The sequence below is a fragment of the Muntiacus reevesi genome, chromosome 9 (genome assembly GCF_963930625.1).
Source record: "Muntiacus reevesi chromosome 9, mMunRee1.1, whole genome shotgun sequence".
NCBI classification, from domain to species: Eukaryota; Metazoa; Chordata; class Mammalia; order Artiodactyla; family Cervidae; genus Muntiacus; species Muntiacus reevesi.
Window position 1 is genome coordinate 3237606 of NC_089257.1, and position 19303 is coordinate 3256908.

General features: G+C 52.9%; 1 protein-coding gene and 1 pseudogene across 2 annotated transcripts; one reads left to right on the top strand and one right to left on the bottom strand.

Annotated features, from left to right (window-relative positions):
* Positions 1–934: 934 nt before the first annotated feature.
* LOC136174615 (large ribosomal subunit protein uL4 pseudogene) lies at positions 935–2140 on the bottom strand (annotated as a pseudogene).
* Positions 2141–5326: 3186 nt separating this feature from the next.
* Positions 5327–7997, top strand: TIMM10 (translocase of inner mitochondrial membrane 10). Of its 2 annotated transcripts, none has more exons than XM_065944461.1 (3): positions 5327–5408; positions 5904–6020; positions 7574–7997. In XM_065944461.1, the coding sequence occupies exons 2-3, from the start codon at positions 5950–5952 to the stop codon at positions 7773–7775; spliced, it is 273 nt and encodes a 90-aa protein (XP_065800533.1). In that variant the 5' UTR covers positions 5327–5408; positions 5904–5949; the 3' UTR covers positions 7776–7997. The 2 variants fall into 2 exon arrangements, with proteins under 2 accessions (XP_065800533.1, XP_065800534.1); XM_065944462.1 differs by lacking the exon at positions 5327–5408 and adding an exon at positions 5415–5785.
* The last annotated feature ends 11306 nt before the right edge of the window (positions 7998–19303 follow it).

The window sequence follows — 19303 nt, forward strand, 5'->3', positions numbered from 1 at the left end:
GTGACTGGGACGTAGTAGGTGCGGAACAAATTTTTGTGCTGAATTGAGAGTTTTGCTCCGAAAAACAACACCTTTCTTTACCTTCTCCGGGGATCTTGCGGTCTAAGAAGGGTACTGCTTTCGGAGAATGTGTGACGGGGGCTGTGACAAAGCTGGGGGCTCCCCCAGCCACCACCCACCACCACTTCAGCCACCCTGGCCTCCTTCCAATTCCTTCAATAAGTTGATTCCTTTCCGTACTCAGGACTACCACCGTTCCGCTCCTGCTCTTTGCAAGACTTTCTGCTCTCAAATGTCATTTCCTCCTGGAGGCCTCACATCACCTTGAGTTCCTCTCCATCATCTCCGCATATTTTATTTCCTTCTTGTATACCATTTGTTGAAATCCCAAATCACCTTATCTATTTCTTTGTCACTGGAGTTTCTCTCCAGACTCTAAGCTCCACGAGGGTAGCAGTTTTACGTTTTCTGTTCATGGTTATACGCCCGGGGCCCAGCAAATTGCCTGGGTCACATGGGGTGCTCAATAATTAGAGATTAAATAAGCAAACATTTTAATTAGTTAGCTTAAATATAGAATGAAAACTTGGGGGCTTATGCCTGGCATGATCTGAAAGCCAGATTTGGGTACCAGTGGTTGAACAGTGCAATGCTGTTGATTGCCAGCCGTTCTTAGTGTGAAGATGTCTATAACTTTAAGGGCGTGAATATTGCATTGTGGAAAAAAGATTTCATCTGTCAGAGATACAGTTAGATGGAGAAAATACAGCTAAATGCTGACAATGGTCAACTCCTGCTGATAGGTGATTGGTATGTGAAGGTTCAGTACACCGTGCTCGCCATTTTTCTGAACTTTTATTTATTTTTCATGTTTCGCCTTGCCTCTCTGTTTAGGTCTTCATTCAAAAATCAGCTGCCCAAAAAGAGTTGGCGTTTATGGAATAAGCAAATGTAAGTGTGTGCAGCAGCCTTCTTTTCCTCTGGGGCGGGCTTCTTTTCGGCTGTTGGTTCCTTGGTTCCCTGCAGCCTTTTTTCCCACCGCAGGCTCCTTGCCCTGAGCCCTCCTCTGATCTGATGTGGCTCCTGGTGCTGCCGCTGCCTCACCCAGGCGGATTTCGCGGCCTGCCGAGCAGTGGCGCTCCGGCGCACGGTCCTTGCTGTGGGTTAAGCGTCAACAGGAGCCTCAGGTTTTCCAGTGGATTCTTCAGGACTCTGCGATGAATCTTCTTGCGTGGTGCTTGGAGTGCTCTTTGGATTTCTGGACTTTTCAAGGGCCTGCTGAGGCCTGTGTTGAGCATCTTGTGCATGGGGAGGTTGCAGTTACTCTTGAGGGAGGTTGCTTGACGCCAAGTGCCATACCGCTCACCTGACTTTCAGGGAGCGCTTTCAGTCCAAATGCAGAAATGTCCTGCATGACCGCTAGGGGCAAGTTTGAAAATTGTTCAACTTGCTTATATTAAGCGGAATGATTCCAGGGATGTTTCTGAAGGCCTTGATGATACCATTGTCCGTGTTATCGATGAGGCAGGGGCCCCTGCGCTGGATACGGCTTCTCATTTCACCTTGGCCAGCTCCCATTCGCCCCGCGGCGCAGACTTTTGTGATATCATTCCAGATCTTCTGTTTCTTCAGAAGCAAAACAGCCTCCTTGGTCTTCTTGTAGCCTTCAGCTTTATCTTCAGCCACCAAAGGGAGTGCAAGAGCTCGCTCTATACGATGACCTTTAGGCATGACCAGCGCTCGTGGGGCCGAGGCAGGCGGCGCAGAGCAGATGGAATACACCGCAGATGTATTCGCTCTGCGGTGCCAAGGTCGCCAGGTCCTGGTTGGTGCAAACAGGCAGCCCCCACGACCCATATTTCCAGAAGCACCCTGGCCGGAATGGGGAGTCCCGCCACCTTGAACCCTGGGAATTCGAGCCACAGCTCTGCCGATACCCCGAGGGTTTGATGAGCTGCTGAGCCACTGACAGCAGAGGGCTGTCTGTTGCTTTTGCGCAAGTTGGTGTGAACCAAGTTCACGACATCGGGTCTAATGGGAGCCTGGAACACAGCAGGCAAAGCGGCATTTTTTGCCAGATGATCCCCCCCTTTTCGGAGTACACGGCTGTCAGTGGACGAGCACACGCCGTCGTGGGGGGAGGAGAAGGCCACGCTCCTCAACCCGGCGGCTCCAGCAGGAAGTTTTCTATACTTTTAAACTTTGCCCTAATAAATAGAAATCTAAAAAGAAAACAACACTTCGTTGTTATTGAGCAACTGTCATGAATTAGGTGTATTAAAAATGTTATTTTTTTCTGTTTGCTTTGTACTGATTTTTAACACTTCACTTTGAAATAACTCTGGGTTTATAGGAAGTTACATAAGCAGCCCAGAAAGGGTACTGAAGGTTACATTTCACCCAAGATTTACCCACTGAGCGCTGAATCTTACATAACCATATGCAATAGCACAACAAGGAAATTGGCCTTGACATGATGGCTTGTATGGTATTATGACAGCTTAGATTTGTGTAAAACCTCCACCCACAATCAGGGCAGGGAACCATTTCTCCCACACAAAGATCTGCCTTGTGTTATTCCCTCAGGCACACTTCCCTCCCTCTCCACACCAACTCTAACGCTAGGCAATCTCATTAATCCTTTCTCTCATCGCTATAATTTCGTCATTTTCAGAATGTGATTTAAGTGGAATCATGCAGTTACACAATCATTCATAAAATCTAATAAAAAAAAATCCCATCCAGGAAGCAGATTCTTCTCTAAGAACCCATTTCCTTTTCCATGTAATTTCTTAATATTCCATATATGTATAATGTTTTCAAAAGCAAAAACCAGGATAACATATGTACAATAATATACATCACAGTGTTATCATAATAGCCCAAACTGGAAACAACCCACAAGCTCATCAACAGGAGCACAGACAAATGCACTACGGCTGATTTATACAAGCATACACTAGACAGCCGTAAAGAAAAGTGCATAAGAGACACATGATCGTGTGGCCGAAATCGTAGACACTGCATTGAGTTAGAGGTGAGGCCCACGCAGAAAGTAATGTGGAATCTCGCTTACATGAAGCTCAAGAGCAGGCAGAACCAACTGATGCTGATAGAAGTCAGGCTAGAGGCTCACTGCAGGGGAGGGGTGTGGACGGGGAAGGGACGTGAGGTCACATTTTAGGGTGCCGGAAGTATTTTCTATCTTGATCTGGGTAGTGGTTATTAAAATGAATATCTGTTTAAAAATTAAGCTTAAGATTCTGCATGTTACTTTACTGTCTGAATTTTATACCTCTATTTAAAAAATTTATTCATTTTTGGTTGCCCTGAGTCTTTGTTGCTGTATGCCGGCTTTCTCTAGTTGCAGAGAGGGTAGGCTCCCGTTCACCGTGGTGCACCGGCTTCTCGCTGCAGCGGCTTCTCTGGTTGCAGAGCATCTGCTGTAGGTGTTCAGGCTCTGTAGTCGTGGCTCAGGGCTTATCTGCTCCAAGGCATGTGGAATAATCCCAGACCAGGAATTGAACCCATGCCATGTGTGGTGGCAGGCAGATTCTTATCCACTGTGCCTCCAGGGAAGTCCTATACCTCAATTTTAAAGTATCAGAGCACGGGGATCGACAAAGTGTTTCAGTCCTTAGAGCAGTGCTGTAACGAGACCCAATATTTAAAATTGTGACTTTCTCAGGGAAGTATACTGTGACCAACCACATAAAGTGTCTGACCCAACTTCTCCTATGGGTAATGTACCCCTGCATCTTTATATTTTGTTTACTGGGACGTCCCTTGAAAAATCCAGGATTGAGGTGGATTTTTTTCTTGGGGTGGGGGACAGGAGACAGGCAAGCAGAGGAGAAACACATTGTCTTGTTCTCTGGTGGCTCAGACAATAAAGAGTCTGCCAGTAATGCAGGAGACCCGGATTCGATCCCGGAGTTGGTAAGATCCCCTGGAGAGGGGCTAGGCTACCCACTCCAGTATTCTTGTGTTTCCCTGGTGGATCAGATGGTAAAAAACTTGCCTGCAGTGTGGGAGACCTGGGTTTGATCCTAGGTTGGGAAGATCCCCTAAAGGAGGGCATGAAAATGCACTCCAGTATTCTTGCCTGGAGAACCCCCATGGACAGAGGAGCCTGGCAGGCTACAGTCCATGGGGTCGCCAAGAGTTGGACACGACTGAGCGACTAATACCCTTCCCACTCACATACACTCACAAATACCCTTCTTCTTCACCCAAAAATACTAGGTCAGCTCTGGCGGCAGCTGTAATGGCTGCCTAATCATCTTATGCAGAGATGGTCCCGGGCGTCTAACAGGAGTTGAATTAAACATACTGTGTACTTGACTCCTCTTTGTGCAAGAAGGAACCTCGCACTCGCTGCAACCCCAGAGATGGTTCAGGGACCTCCGCACAGCTGTATTCACCCGAAAGCCCTCTTGAGCTCTGGTTCTCACACCTGGCTGCACAGGGGAATCGCTGGGGAATTCTACAACGGACCTGTTAGGTAGTTAGAATAGGAAAAATGAGCCCAGAATGGCGGTGGCTAAAACACAAGGAAGGGAAAAGTCCGCGAAAATAGAACAAAGGGAAGTCTGAGGACCAGAGTGAGGACCTCAGGTAGAACAAACAGCACTCCTGGCTAGCCCAATTTACATAGGGCAGGCCCGGGGGCGGGGGGGACTTAAGAGGAGCCAAAGGGCCGGAGCTCTCCTCCTCTCTCCGCTCTTCGCGCCCTTTGGATCGGCATTCCCTCACGCCCGGAAGATGTATTTTCCTTTATTTTCTAAATAAAACAGCTGTAACACGGAGTTATCCAAGGGTTTAACCTCCGTCGCTTCAAATTATTGCTGTTACGAGGCAGAACCGAGGAAATTACACACTCCCACGACATGCCGAAGCCTGGGTCCTAGCCCCAGGGCCTCCGATTTATTTGGTGCGAGGTGGGCCCTGGACACTGGGGTGATTTTAGGCGGCCCAGGTGGGGTTACACGCATCTGAGAGCTGCAGGGTGAGGACGTCCTTCCTTCTCTGCACCAGACCTGCACTCCGACCTCAGCACCCCCGGGGGCGGAGGGTGAGGCTCACCGAGCTCGGTACCCCTGCCCGCTCTGACAGAACCGATAAACTCAAATCGCTCTGCCATCCCCGCTAGGGGCCCGAACTCTACCTGGGCTGCGGGCGCTCTACGCCCCGCCGCAGCCTCTATGGTACCCTGCAGTCCTCTCTAGCACCTGGAGGACTCCCTCGCCTCCGGCCGGAGCCGGCCGCTCCCTCTCTATGGTGGCGGATTTCCCGGCGCCGCCCGCGGCGGGGTCTTCACTCCGGAAGCACGGCCTGAGCGGAAGAGAGGCGGGACTTCCCGCTGGCCGCGCCCCACGTGCTTCCGCCCTGCCCCGGCCGCGCGCGCGGTGAGTGTGTGGCGTGTGCTTTACGCCGGGGGCCCCGGGGGCGCGGGGACAGGCCCGGGCCGCGGGGAGAGGCTCAGAGCGCGCGGCGACCTCGACGACGGCGCCGCCGCTCAAGGGCCGTCGCCCCGGGCCCGGCCCCGCAGGGCCGCGTCGCATCGGATCCGCAGGGCCCCGCGCGTTCGTGCTGGCCGTTTGGGGCCCAGTTCCGGACGCCCCCTCTTCTCCCGGAGAGACGCCACCTCGAGGGGCCGGGCGTCAAGGCGCCGGGACCCGCTCTGCAGGCCCGCCGTCGCCGGCTCTGCGACCTTGGGCGGGGCCGCGTTCTCCTTCGGGGCCTCGGTTCCCACGTCCGTCGCGGGGTGCCTGAGCTCCCCGAGGTTAGCGGCCCCTCCTGGTCGAATGCCCCTTGCGATTCCTCCATGTCCTGCAGCCCCTGCGCCCGGAAAGCGACTGGGAGGGCTGGCTGCTGACCGTGATGTCCCCCTCCTCCCCCAGGAACTAGGAGGTCCGCAGGAGATCTCTTCCAGGGCGCACGGTTGAGATGGACCCACTCAGGGCCCAGCAGCTGGCCGCGGAGCTGGAGGTAGAGATGATGGCCGACATGTACAACAGGTAAGGCCGATCCTGCCGCTCCCTTGTCTTAGAGAAGGCTCCCGGGTCATCCTTTCCAAGGGCAGAGATGGGCGACTTCCGAATAATCTTCGTCTCAATCTAGATAATAAGATAAACTGAGGTCCATACTTACCTTCCCAGCACCCACCCCTACGCATGCATGCCTGGTGGCTCAGTCACCACCCCTTGCACTGTAGCCAGCCAGGCTCCTCTGTCCATGGGATTTCCCAGGCAAGAAGACTGGAGGGGGTTGCCGTTTCCTTCTCCACCCACCCCCATGGTTAAGGGCGGACTCACTAGAAGGACTTGGACATTGGGATTGGGATGGAATTGATGATGGCGGAGCCGAGCAGGAAGAGAAAGCCCAGCCCTGGCTCTGGTTGGGTTCTGGGCACAGTAGAGCAGTTAGTTGCCTTTTGACAGACCGCAAGTAACCCGTTTAGCAGTCAGCGTTTCTGAAGTGGTTCCTCCATCCCAGTCACGTGTGGAGCACTCTCTAGGCATGGTTTTTTAATACTCTCCACCGAGTTCCCTTGTCTCACTTTTAAGGTGAGGACATTGAGGCTCTAGAGGTTCCGTAGCTTGCTCAGGGTCCACAGCTTGTCAGTAGCAACCTCCGGACCTCAGTCTGACTCCTGACTAGTGCCCGTGACCACCTGGCGGTTTGGGAACAAATCACAGCCACACCAACCACCACTGCAGTGGCCTTGGGCAAGTTACTTGGACTTGTAGACTGGTGGTTCTCGCAGCTATAAAGTAGAGTTCATAATAGTACCTTCCTCACAGAGACGTTATAAATATTAAATGTTAAAATATAAGATAGACTTATCAAGCCCAACACAAGTAGGCAGTCAACAGTATTTGCTATTTTTATTGGCTAAGACCCTGGTATCCTCTCTTGATTAGTTGGGTTTATCTTGGAGGCTATACGTGAGAATAATTTATTAAAGTAAGCTGTGAAGTCAGGCTTCATGCGTGCATGTAAGCTGCTTCGGTCATGTCCAACTCGGCGACCCCCATGGAGCCCGCCAGTCTCCTCGGTCTGTGGGATTCTCTGGGCAAGAACACTGGAGTGGGTTACCATCTTCCAGGTGATGTTCCCCACCCAGGGATCGGACCCGCGTCTCCTGCATTGGCAGGTGGGTTCTTTACCACTAGGGCCACCCAGGAGGCCCCCAGTCAGCTCCCGGGGTTCGTAGCCCAGCTTTACGTGATCTCGAGGCTGGCTGTGCCTCCACTTCCTTCTCTGTAAAAGGGGATGACGATCGTGCTCACTGCACGGAGTTATCATGAGGACTGCATGACAGCCCATGTCATGCACTTCGCATGATGTCTGGAATGTAGCCAACACTCAACTGATGGTTCCTGTCTGATGAGTCAAAAACATGGGGCAAACGTGGGCTCAGACAAGGCCCTCCCAAGACGGTGGGGATGCAGATTGGGGGTTTACACCGCCTTCTTGGCGGGTGAGAAGAGGGCCGCAGGGCAGGAGTGGTCGAGAGTTCCTGGTTTGCCACAGCAGGCTGCTGATACGACCTTGCCCTTCCTTCTAGAATGACCAGCGCCTGCCACCGGAAGTGCGTGCCTCCCCACTACAAGGAAGCAGAGCTGTCCAAGGGTGAGTCTGTGTGCCTGGACCGCTGTGTCTCCAAGTACCTGGACATCCATGAGCGGATGGGCAAGAAGCTGACAGAGCTGTCTATGCAGGATGAGGAGCTGATGAAGAGGGTGCAGCAGAGTGCTGGGCCTGTGTGAGGCGCCGGACAGTACGCCCTAAGGAGCACCCCATCCCTTCCCACTTGTCTAATAAAGGTGCCCCCGTTGGGTGTCATCTGTGAAGACTGCAAGGCCTGGGCTCCTTCCGGAGAGTCTCCAGGAGCCGTTTCCCAGGCGCAGAAGGGTGTTTGTCACCCTGGGCTGTGACTGTGTGTGTGAGTGTATATGTATATATTATATATTAAAACAAATTTACTGACACCCGCAGTGTGCAAAGCAGTGTGCCTGGCACTTGGGAGTGAGGGCGGCAGACACAGCCTCTACCAGCAGAGGGAGTCTGATGTGTTTAAAAGCAGAGATGGTCCCATGGCTCAGGTGGGCAGTCCCCGGCAGCCGCTCGCTGTGGGATCCTGACTGTCGCTTCACTGTGCTTGGCTTCCTCATCTGTAATGTGGGGGGACAGTCACAGGGCTGGGGTGAAGGTTAAGAGAGTTAACGTGAACAAACCACTTACAATAATGACGGCCAGAGAAGGTTCACGAGACACGTTTTCTTAACAAGCATGTGCTTTGATCTTGATGCGCAGGGCCGTCGTTGCTGGTGCGGGCCTTCTCTGGCTGTGGCGTGTGGGGTTCTCGCAGAGCACAGGCTGTAGGTCCGGGGGCGTCAGCAGCTGCAGCTCACGGTCCCAGTTGCCCTGCGACAGGGGGAATCTTCCCGGACCAGGGGTCAAACCCGCGTCTCCAGCATTGGCAGGGGCCAGCTTTTTATGTTTTAACAGCTTAAGTGCAGGCCGGTGTTTTCCCAAACGATGGAATAGGAATGATTTTAGAGGAGCGGGTGAAAAGTCGATGCAACTTAAGTAGCCACAACGTCTTGGTTCCAAACGGCCACAGCGGAACATGTGAAGGGACCCAGCGTCACGCACTGTCTGATCCAGGGGAGGGCCTGAGGGATCACTGTCATTAGCCATTCGGGGTTCACCTGAGTCCACACTGGGGACCGAACTCCTCACCGTTCGCGGGATCTGCGGTCTAATCCACCCAGCAGGCTAGAGGCCCTCTTAGGAAATGGGGGCTCCGAGAGGTGGTGGTGTCTGAGTCACAGGAGAGGAGCAGTAGCCTGGAGGCCAGGATGGACTGCTGCACGTGCTGCCTCGCAGAGGAGAGGCGCAGCGACTCCTGTGCTGAGGGTGCCCTTGGAGAACTGCGGTCTCGGGTAGGGCGCTCTCTGCACAGGGACCTTCGGTGACCCTAAAGCCGCGGAGTGGCAGAGGCTTCATGGCAGAGGGCGGCGTCCGGCACGGAACCTCACCGGGCCGCTGGGCGCACAGGACAAGTGGAGGCAGCCGTGTCAGGCTCGCAGAGGACAGGTTCGGGAGTTCCCCGCCGCCCAGCGGTCGGGTCTTGTCACTTTCGCTGCCACGGGCCCAGGTTCATTTCCTGGCCGGTACCTAGTATCCCACAAATTGCACAGTGCATCCGGGAGACAAACAGCCCAGGTTGGAGTCAGGGCCCCTGGGGTGGACGTGTCTGTGCCGCTGGGGCGGCATCTGACCGCTCTGTGCCTCAGCTGTGTGTGTTCAGTCGTGTCCGACTCTTGGCGACCCCGTGGACTGCAGCCCACCAGGCTCCTCAGTCCGTGGGCTTCTCCAGGCGAGGAGCCTGCAGTGGGTTGCGTGCCCTTTTACAAGGGATCGTCCCGACCCAGGGGTCGAACCTCCGGCTCTTCCATCTCCTGCACTGGCAGGCAGGCTCCTTACTGCCAGCACCAGCTCAGTTACCTTGTCTAGCAAGTGATAAAACCAGTTCATCGAGTCGTTGTGAAGACTAAATGTGTTAATAATAACTAGGGCACTTGGGAAAGTGCCTCCCTTTCCCATGTTAAATACTCATAATGTTACCTTTTTTTTAATTGCTAACTTGGATGTAAGGAGACATGAGATCCACTCCCAGAAAAGCTAGAAATCCTCGCGCATCACCGTCCGGGTGGGCGGAGCCCGCGTCCGGGTGCCGCAGTGCCGGTGTGGGCCAGCGGGTGGCGCCGCCCGCCCGCCGCGGCCGGTCCGCGGGCCTTCCTCGGGCCCTCGGCGGGGGTTGGGCCAGGGAGGGTCCGTGGTGAGGCAAGCAGACGGTGCCTGCCCGCAGGTTTAGCAGGAAGGGTCAGGAGTTTCCAGCGCGCATCGCTGAAGCGTACCTTAGAAGCAGGACTGGTCGGGGTGGAGAGAAGAGGTTTCAGCTAGAGAGTTTGCAGAAAAGCTCATGGTGGAGTGTGGAGTGGGATGGGAGGTGGGAGGTGAGGACTGTCCGGGCGGGCGCGCGCAGCTCCGAAGAACCTGAAGAGCGGTGTTAAAAGGCTGGGTGGTCTCCGAAGGGCGTCAGCAAACTGGAAGGAGGTGAACCCTGGCGGTGAAAATGACGGATCTGCATTTCAAAGGCTCCCTCTAGCTGCCAGCCGGGTGGGTCGCGGTAGAGGTGACATGGATTCAGGGGAGGCGTGCCAAGGATCCAGTGAGGAAATGGGTGTGTGCTCGTGTGTGTCTGTGTGTGTGGATTCGAGTGCAAGTACCTGCTGAGGGCTTCCCTGGGGATCCAGAGGTTCAGAGTCCATCTTGCAAAGCAGAGGACGCGAGTCCGATCCCTGGACCAGGAAGATCCCACACGCCGGGGGCAACTAGAGCCGGCGCGCTGCAAGCAGAGAGGGGCCCCTGCCGGCCGCAGCTGGAGAAAGCCTGCACGGGCGACCAAGAGCCAGCACGGCTCAGAACAAGAAATTAAAAAAAAAAAAAAACAACCTATTGTTGCCACACTGTGCTAGTGAGTATATTATTGCATTAAGATCCGATCATAGCTCTGAGGCAGGTACGATGGTTCTCATAGAGGAAGAAGCTGAGGCTCCAAAAAGTAGCTTCCTGAGGGTCCTAGAACAAGCAAGTGGCAGGACTGCAGCAAATTCAGACCCCAGAACCCACTTTTACCCACTCCAGCTGTGGAATGAAATGTGAAGGCGGCTGCTTCCACATCGCCTTCCCTTTGTGTCTGTGATTCCTTCCTGTGGGAAAGACGGATTCCCTCCTTCATCTCCAGTGTATTCGTCCTTCACAGCTCTCCTCCAGTTTCCCCTTTTGGCTGGAAGCTCTGCTCTCCTAGGCTGGGTTAGAGGTGCTCCCCCTGACCCCCGCCATCCCCCTCAACACTATTCTACCCTGAGATGAAGTGCTCACCCTGATCTGGAATCAGCAGTATCGCTGTCTGCTCCCTCCCCAGGAGCTAGAAGTCTCTGGAGGGCAGGCACCGTGGGAACCACGTTGTGGCTGGTTTGTATTATACCTGCAACCCATCCCAGGACCTGACCTGTAACAGCCAGTGGTAAACGTCTGTCCAATAATGGGGAGAGGGGAGTGAGAAAGGACGGCTGGGGTCAGTTTAGAAGGACCTCCGCCAGGCCAGTTCAGTTCAGTTCAGTTCAGCCACTCTGTCGTGTCTGACTCTTTGTGACCCCAGGGACTGCAGCATGCCAGGCCTCCCTGTCCATCACCAACTCCAGGAGTTTACTCAAACTCACGTCCACTGAGTCAGTGATGCCATCCAACCATCTCATCCTTTGTCATCCCCTTCTCCTCCCACCTTCAATCTTTCCCAGCATCAGGGTCTTTTCCAATGAGTCAGTTCTTCTCATCAGGTGGCCAAAGTATTGGAGTTTCAGCTTCCACACCAGTCCTTCCAATGAACACCCAGGACTGATCTCCTTTAGGATGGACTGGTTGGATCTCCTTGCAGTCCAAGGGACTCTCAAGAGTCTTCTCCAACACCACAGTCCAAAAGCAACAATTCTTCAGCGCTCAGCTTTCTTCACAGTCCAACTCTCACATCCATACATGACCAATGGAAAAACCATAGCCTTGACCAGACAGACCTTTGTTGGCAAAGTAATGTCTCTGCTCTTTAACATGCTGTCTAGGTTGATCATAACTTTCCTTCCAAGGAGCAAGCGTCTTTTAATTTCATGGCTGCAGTCACCATCTGCAGTGATTTTGGAGCCCAGAAAAATAAAGTCTGACACTGTTTCCACTGTCTCCCCATCTATTTCCATGAGGTAATGGAACCAGAAGCCATGATCTTAGTTTTCTGAATGTTGAGCTTTAAGCCAACTTTTTCTCTCTCCTCTTCACTTTCTGCCACAAGAGTGGTGTCATTTGCATATCTGAGGTTATTGATATTTCTCCCGGTAATCTTAATTCCAGCTTGTGATTCTTCCAGCCCAGCGTTTCTCATGATGTACTCTGCATATAAGTTAAATAGGTGACCATATATAGCCTTGACGTACTCCTTTTCCTATTTGGAACCAGTCTGTTGTTCCATGTCCAGTTCTAACTGTTGCTTCCTGACCTACATCTGCTTCTGTTAGGTCCATACCATTTCTGTTCTTTATTGAGCCCATCTTTGCATGAAAAGTTCCCTTGGTATCTCTAATTTTCTGAAGAGATCTCTAGTCTTTCCCATTCTGTTGTTTTCCTCTATTTCTTTGTATTGATCGCTGAGGAAGGCTTTCTTATCTCTCCTTGCTGTTCTTTGGAACTCTGCATTCAGATGGGAATATCTTTCTTTTTCTCCTTTGCCTTTCACTTCTCCTCTTTTCACAGCTGTTTGTAAGGCCTCCTCAGACAGCCATTTTCCTTTCTTGCATTTCTTTTCCATGGAGATGGTCTTGATTCCTGACTCCTGTACAATGTCATGAACCTCCGTCCATAGTTATTCAGGCTCTCTGTCTATCAGATCTAATCCCTTGAATCTATTTCTCATTTCCACTGTATAATTGTAAGGGATTTGATTTAGGTCATACCTGAATGGTCTAGTGGTTTTCCCTACTTTCTTCAATTTAAGTCTGAAGTTGGCAATAAGGAGTTCATGATCTGAACCACAGTCAACTGCCAGTCTTGTTTTTGCTGGCTGTATAGAGCTTCTCCGTCTTTGGCTGCAAAGAATATAATCAATCTGATTTCGGTGTTGACCATCTGGTGATGTCCATGTGTAGAGTCTTCTCTTGTGAGATAGGCGGTGGGAACTCCCGACTTTTGTTTTCTTTTGGTTTAGTTTGTTTTTAAGGAAGGAGACAGATATGGTTGGGTTTGTGTGTTTAAGGAATGGAAAGGAAAGTGACTTGAGAGCAGTTAAGAAGCCACTGTAATGGTTCAGATAATAATTTTTAGAAAACAGGACTTCTCTGGTGGTCCAGGGGTCGAGAGCCTGCCTGCCCATGCAGGAAAAACAGGTTCAATCCCTGGTCCGGGAAGATCCCACTCGCCAAGGAGGAACCAAGCCCCTGGGCCACAGCTGCTGAAGCCCGCGTGCCCAAGGCAGCTGCTCGGAGACAAGAGGACCCACTGTGATGAGAAGCCCTAAAACAACCAGGGAGTAGCTGCTGCTCGCCTCAGCCAGAGAAGGCCCGCTCACAGCAGTGGAGACCCAGGACAGCCCCAAATCAATAACTACATTTTGAAAAGAGAGAGACTTTTCGGGGGGGTGGCGGGGGGGAGCACACGGGAATGGCATGTAGGATCCTAGTTCCCAGACCAGGAATTAACCCCCGCCCCCTCCAGGGGAAGCCTTCACCACGGGGGCCCCCTGGGAGAGCCTCAGAGAAGAGACCCACTCCCGTATCAGAGTCATAGGATTCACCGGCCCCTCCTCCCGCCCCATAGCAACCCCTCTCTAAACTCTGTCCCAGAGCGTGAGGACAACAGGGCTGTTGGGTTGCATGTCCTGTGAGCTGCTGGCTCGCTCCCCTCCCGCTGGGGTGTCAGGAGTGGCTCCCGGGTCACAGCCGGGGTCCCCTTCTCGCCCTGCAGCCGGTCATGTGTGCGGGTTTGCCCGAGGCCCTGCAGCCGGTCATGTGTGCGGGTTTGCCCGAGGCACTCGCAGTGCTGAGCCTCCCTCTTGCAGGCTGTCGTGTGCTGGAGATAACAGTATCCAGCTCACAGCAGAGAGAAGATTTATTCAGCCCCACAAATAGTCACAGTAAACCTTTGCATGAGGAATGTAAATAAAATGCTGCAGCGACTTTGGGAAAATGGTTTGGCTGAGCCTCGGATAGTTCCAGAGTCAGCGCTGAAACCCAGCAGTTCCTCTCCTAGGTGTATACTGCAGAGAACTGAGAACATTCAGTTCAGTTCAGTTCAGTCGCTCAGTCGTGTCTGACTCTTTGCGACCCCATGAACCACAGCACCCCAGGCCTTTCTTGTCCATCACCAACTCCCGGAGTCCACCCAAACCTGTGTCCATTGAGTCGGTCATGCCATCCAATCATCTCATCCTCTGTCATCCCCTTCTCCTCCTGCCCTCAATCTTTCCCAGCATCAGGGTCTTTTCCAATGAGTCAGTTCTTCTCATCAGGTGACCAAAGTATTGGAGTTTCATCTTCAACATCAGTCTTTCCAGTGAACACCCAGGACTGATTTCCTTTAAGATGGACAGTTTGGATCTCCTTGCAGTCCAAGGGACTCTCAAGAGTCTTCTCCAACACTACAGTTCAAAAGCATCAATTCTTCGGAGCTCAGCTTAAGAAAGCTGAGTCCAACTCTCACATCCATACATGACCACTGGAAAAACCATAGCCTTGACTAGATGGACCTTTGTTGACAATGTGATGTCTCTGCTTTTTAATATGCTGTATAGGTTGGTCATAACTTTCCTTCCAAGGAGTAAGTGTCTTTTAATTTCATGGCTGCAATCACCATCCGCAGTGATTTTTGGAGCCCAAAACCATTATGTGGACACAAAAACTTAGACACAAATGTTCATAGCCTTGTTATCCATAAAAGTCAAGAAGTGCAAACTGCTCAGTTGTCCAGGAATAAATGGACAAAAAAAACATGTGTCGTGGGATCCCAGGGGGTCAGTGGTTAGGACATGCCTTGCTGAGGGCCTGGGTTTGATCCTTGGTTGGGGAACTAAGATCCCACAAGCCCTGCACGGTGACCAAAACTAAAATAAAATGAAAAATGCATAAGTAATATTCAATGTATTATTATTTGGTCATAAAAATGTGTTGATATATGCTACATGGATGAAACTTGAAAACATCATGCCGAAGGAAAGAAGCCAAATGCAAAACATCACATATCATAGGACTGCGTGCATACGAAATGCCGAAAACAGGCAGATACATTGAGACTGAGGGTTAGCCGTCAAAAACCAACAACGATTAAAGCCAACAACAGGGGAAGGAGAAGTGGGAAGTGTTCGCTAACGAGTGTGGGGTTTCCTCTGGGGGGTGAAGAAAATGTGGAATTAAATAGTGGTGATGACTGTACACCTTTGTGAATGTACTAACATTCACTGAATTGAACACTTCAAAAGAGTGGATTTTCTCATCCTGTGAATGATGTCTCAGTTTAAAAAAATTTTTTAAATACTTTCACAAGCATCAGGCACTAGGGAATTGGAGGATGAATAAGACACGGAGTCTATCTTCAGAGAACATGAAGTCCAGTGGAGGAGAGGCCACGATGAATCAAATTGTCACGTAGCAAGTGTAATTGCATCTGAAGGAAGTGCCTTGGGGGACAGAGATTCTGTGCTGTTGTGAATCACCCGGGGGTTGGGGGTGGGGGGTCGATCTAGACTAGAAGGCAGGACGGAGTCCCCAAAGAGGCCGCGGTGCGGAGATCGGAAGATAAAAGACTTCCCGTCTCTAATTTATCAACGCTGGAAAGGAAGACGGGCCTCCCAGGCGGCTCAGGAGATGCGGGTTTGATCCCTGTGTCCGGAAGATCCCCTGGAGAAGGAAATGGCAACCCACTCCAGTATTCGTGCCTGGAGCATCCCAAGGACAGAGGAGCTGGGGCAGGCTACAGTCCACGGGGTCGCAAAGAGTCGGACACGACTGAGCGACTGAACCACAGCAAGAGCAGGACACGGAGCGGGGGAGGACGCCCGAACCATCGCGGGAGCGGACGGCGAGCCCGGCCGCAGGCGCAGGCAGGAGGAGGTGGGCTGTGGCGAGAGGCCGCAGCTGGAAAAGTAAAGTCAGGCCCGGGGTGCGGGATCCTCTAATTCGACGGGTGCTCAGTGATGACGGAGGAGGGCCCTGCCCCACCTCCCTGCTCTTCCGCCCTTGCTCCCGGGTCTGTAAAAGCGCCCCCGGCACGCAGTCGTTTAAGCCCAAACCGGAGTTACCCGGTCTCTGCGCCCAGCCCCGCCGTCCACCGGTGGGCCTGTTTCCCACCTTTGATGCTTGACTTCCGGGTGGCCCCGTGGCTAAGACCCTGCGCTTCCACTGCAGGGGCGTGGGTTCCATCCCTGGTGGTGAGTGACATGGGCAAACAATTTAAGAGAGAGAGAGAGAGAGATCTCTTCTCCACCCACCGCTGTCCCAAAAGCCTGGGGCTCGGCAGATCCAACGTGGACTCCTGCAGCCTTTCCACCCTGACCTTCCGGATTTCACTCATACACCCAAGTCCACCTTCCCGGGGGAGCAGGCCACTCCCCTCGGAGATTTCTCCTGTCTGGGGAGCAAGCATCCAGGCTCCCAGCAGTGCCTCCTGGTCCCTCTGGGCCCTGCTGCCGCCCCTTCCCACCTCGGGCATCTTTCCTCCCTGTCCTCATCCATCAACATCCCGTGTTCTCCCCCCTGGGCCTGGAACATTCTTCTGTCCTGGTCTATCTCCTGATCCTCCAGATATTTACTTAACCGTCAGTTCCTACAGGAAGGCTCTTTGACTCCAACAATAAGCCCCTCTGCTAAATGACTCATGCGACATCTGAGCAGCCCTGTGATATGTCTCATCACGACGTGTGTCTCCCCTGATGGACTGTGTGGGCCGGCGGACCGGGACCAGCGCCCACTGCCCCCACCACTGCCAGTAACCTGCTACTTAACGCAGAAGCCACCCCACCCCCACCTCCCGCCCCCGGCAAATTCCTGCCCAATCTTCAGGTGCCTCTCTCCCGGATCGCTTTCAGGGTGACCATCTTCTCTGAGCACTCGGACCTGGGGGGGGAGGCTCATCCCTTCACATAGCACTTCTCACAATTATAAGAGGGACGCATATTATGGAACTGCCCTGACGACGGTCCAATGGCTAAGACTCCACGCTTCCAATGCAGGGGGCCCAGGGTTCAATCCCTGGTCAGGGAACTAGGTCCCAGCATTCAGACTGATGCTTGTCACAAGATTTCCCTCAGGTCAGCCCACAAGAATTTTTATGAAACTTCCTGAAATTGCATACAAAACTCTATGTGCGCGTACAATTTTCCGAAGAACCAGTCTGTGGCTTTTGTTGGGAGTTTCACAGTGGTCCAAGAGTTGAAAGGTTAAGAACCTTCTTTCCTTCAAAATAGCGTGATGCCTGTGTAAAACCATTGCCCTAGAATGTAAATTCCACGCTGGCAAGGATCCTTGTCTGTCCTGTCCCGGTGTGCTGCAAATGCCTGGAGTGGCGCCGCAGTCCTCCCAGGCGTGGGTGGAGAACCACCAGGCACGTTCTCTGACAGTCGTAACGGCTGTGAGAACTATCTGTGCAGTGGCTGTTAACGCTGGCTGCGTAACGAATGACCCCAGAAAATAATGGTTTAAAGCAACCTCTATCATCTCAGCTCCTCTCGGCTGGGAGTCAGGGTGCAGGCTCATTCCGTCCTCTGCTTCAGGGGCTCTCACGGGGCTGCAGTCATCTGACAGCTCGACTGGGGAAGGATCTGCGTCGCAGCTCACTCAGGCGGGCGCTGGCAGGATTCAGTTCCGTGCTGACGGTGGGCTGCAGGCTGCCCTGAGTTCCCCACCACGCAGGTCTCTTCCTAGGGCAGCTGACAACATGGAAGCTTGCCTCCTGAGGGTTTGCAAGCACGAGGAGAGGGGGAGGATAGAGGGGAGGGCGGGGAGCGAGAGGAGCACTACGAGGACGGCCATGACGATCTTTTGTCCCCGAACCTTGGACACAGTTTTCGTCACCTTTACTGTGTTCTGTTTGTTAGATGCAAGCCTCTACTAGGAGGAGTGAACACTGCTGTATTTAAAATGGATAACCGACAAGGACCTACTGTGGAGCACATGGAACTCCGCCCGTGTGATGGGGCCTGGATGGGAGGGGCATTTAGGGGAGAGTGGACTCACGTCTGTGTACGGCTAAGCCCCTTCGCTGTTCAGCTGAGACCATCCCCACATTGTTAACCAGCTATGTTGTTGTTTAGTTGCTAAGTCGCATCTGGTGCTTTTGCGACCCCATGGATTTTACATAGCCCTCCAGGCTCCTCTGTCCATGGGATTTCTCAGGCAAGAAGACTGAAGTGGGTTGCCATGTCCTTCTCCAGGCGATTTTCCCAATCCAGGGATCAAACGCACATCTGCATCGGCAGGCCAATTCTTTACCCCCAAGCCACCAGGGAAGCCCATTAATTAGTTATACTCCAGTGCAAAATAAAAAGGTTAAAAAAGGAAAAAAAAAATATCCAACAACCAAAAGTCTCTCTCGAGCTCAGGTGTAGAAGGGAAGGAGGTTGTCCTGGGGATGAACAGGCCTGAGCTGAGCGGGTGGTGAGGAGCCACCTTGGAGACTGCCTGCTCCCGGACAGGATGACACGTTTTCTCCTTCAGCGTCCACTGGAGCAGCCCAAAGGCCTCTGGGGCAAGCAGCTGAGGAGGCGGGGAGGAAACTGGGTGACGGAATGTTTGCTGGACAGCGGAGCCTCTGCCCATCCTCTAGCAGACCCCGCCAAGCAGGAATGGAGGCTAACATGTCAGATCTAGCTTTTCAAAAGAAGCCAAAGTCCTGGTTTTTCCTGAGACATTCCTTGATTTGTAAAACTGACAGCCTAGTGACCGCACACAGGATTGAGCTTTTGACCCTTCTCTTCGGCAGAGAAGGCGGGCCTCGCCTGGTCCACCACCCTCCACGGGTCTGATCACCTCTCCACGCCTGCCCTCCCGCCCCGCATGCTGTTCACTGAAGGTAGCGTGCGTGCCAACTCGCTCAGTCGTGTCTGACCCTCTGCGACCCCATGGACTGGGGTCCGCCAGGCTCCTCTGCCCGTGGGATTCTCCAGGCAGGAATACTGAAGAGGGTTGTCATTCCCTCCTCCAGGGGATCTTCTCAATCCAGGGATTGAACCCGCATCTCTTACTGGGATTCCTCACCTCTAGCGTCACCTGGGACGCCCTCACTGAAGGCATTCAGTTCAGTTCAGTCGCTCAGTCGTGTCCGACTCTTTGCAACCCCGTGAACCTCAGCTCTCCAGGCCTCCCTGTCCATCATCAAGTCCCGGAGTCCACCCAAACCCATGTCCGAGTCAGTGTTGCCATCCAGCCATCTCATCCTCTGTCATCCCCTTCTCCTCCTGCCCTCAATTTTTCCCAGCATCAGGGTTTTTTCAAGTGAGTCATCTCTTCACATCAGGTGGCCAAAGTATTGGAGTTTCAGCTTCAAGATCAATCCTTCCAATGAACACCCAGGATGGATCTTGTTTAGGATGGACTGGTTGGATCTCCTTGCAGTCCAAGGGACTCTCAAGAGTCTTCTCCAACACCACTGAAGGCAGCAACCTAGCTAATTCACTTTGTACACTTTCTATAGC

Coding starts and splice junctions, on each gene's coding strand:
- TIMM10 (XM_065944461.1), top strand. CDS start 5,950: ATGGACCCACTCAGGGCCCAGCAGCTGGCCGCGGAGCTGGAGGTAGAG. Junction 6,021..7,573: donor ATGGCCGACATGTACAACAG/GTAAGGCCGATC, acceptor CCTTCCTTCTAG/AATGACCAGCGCCTGCCACC.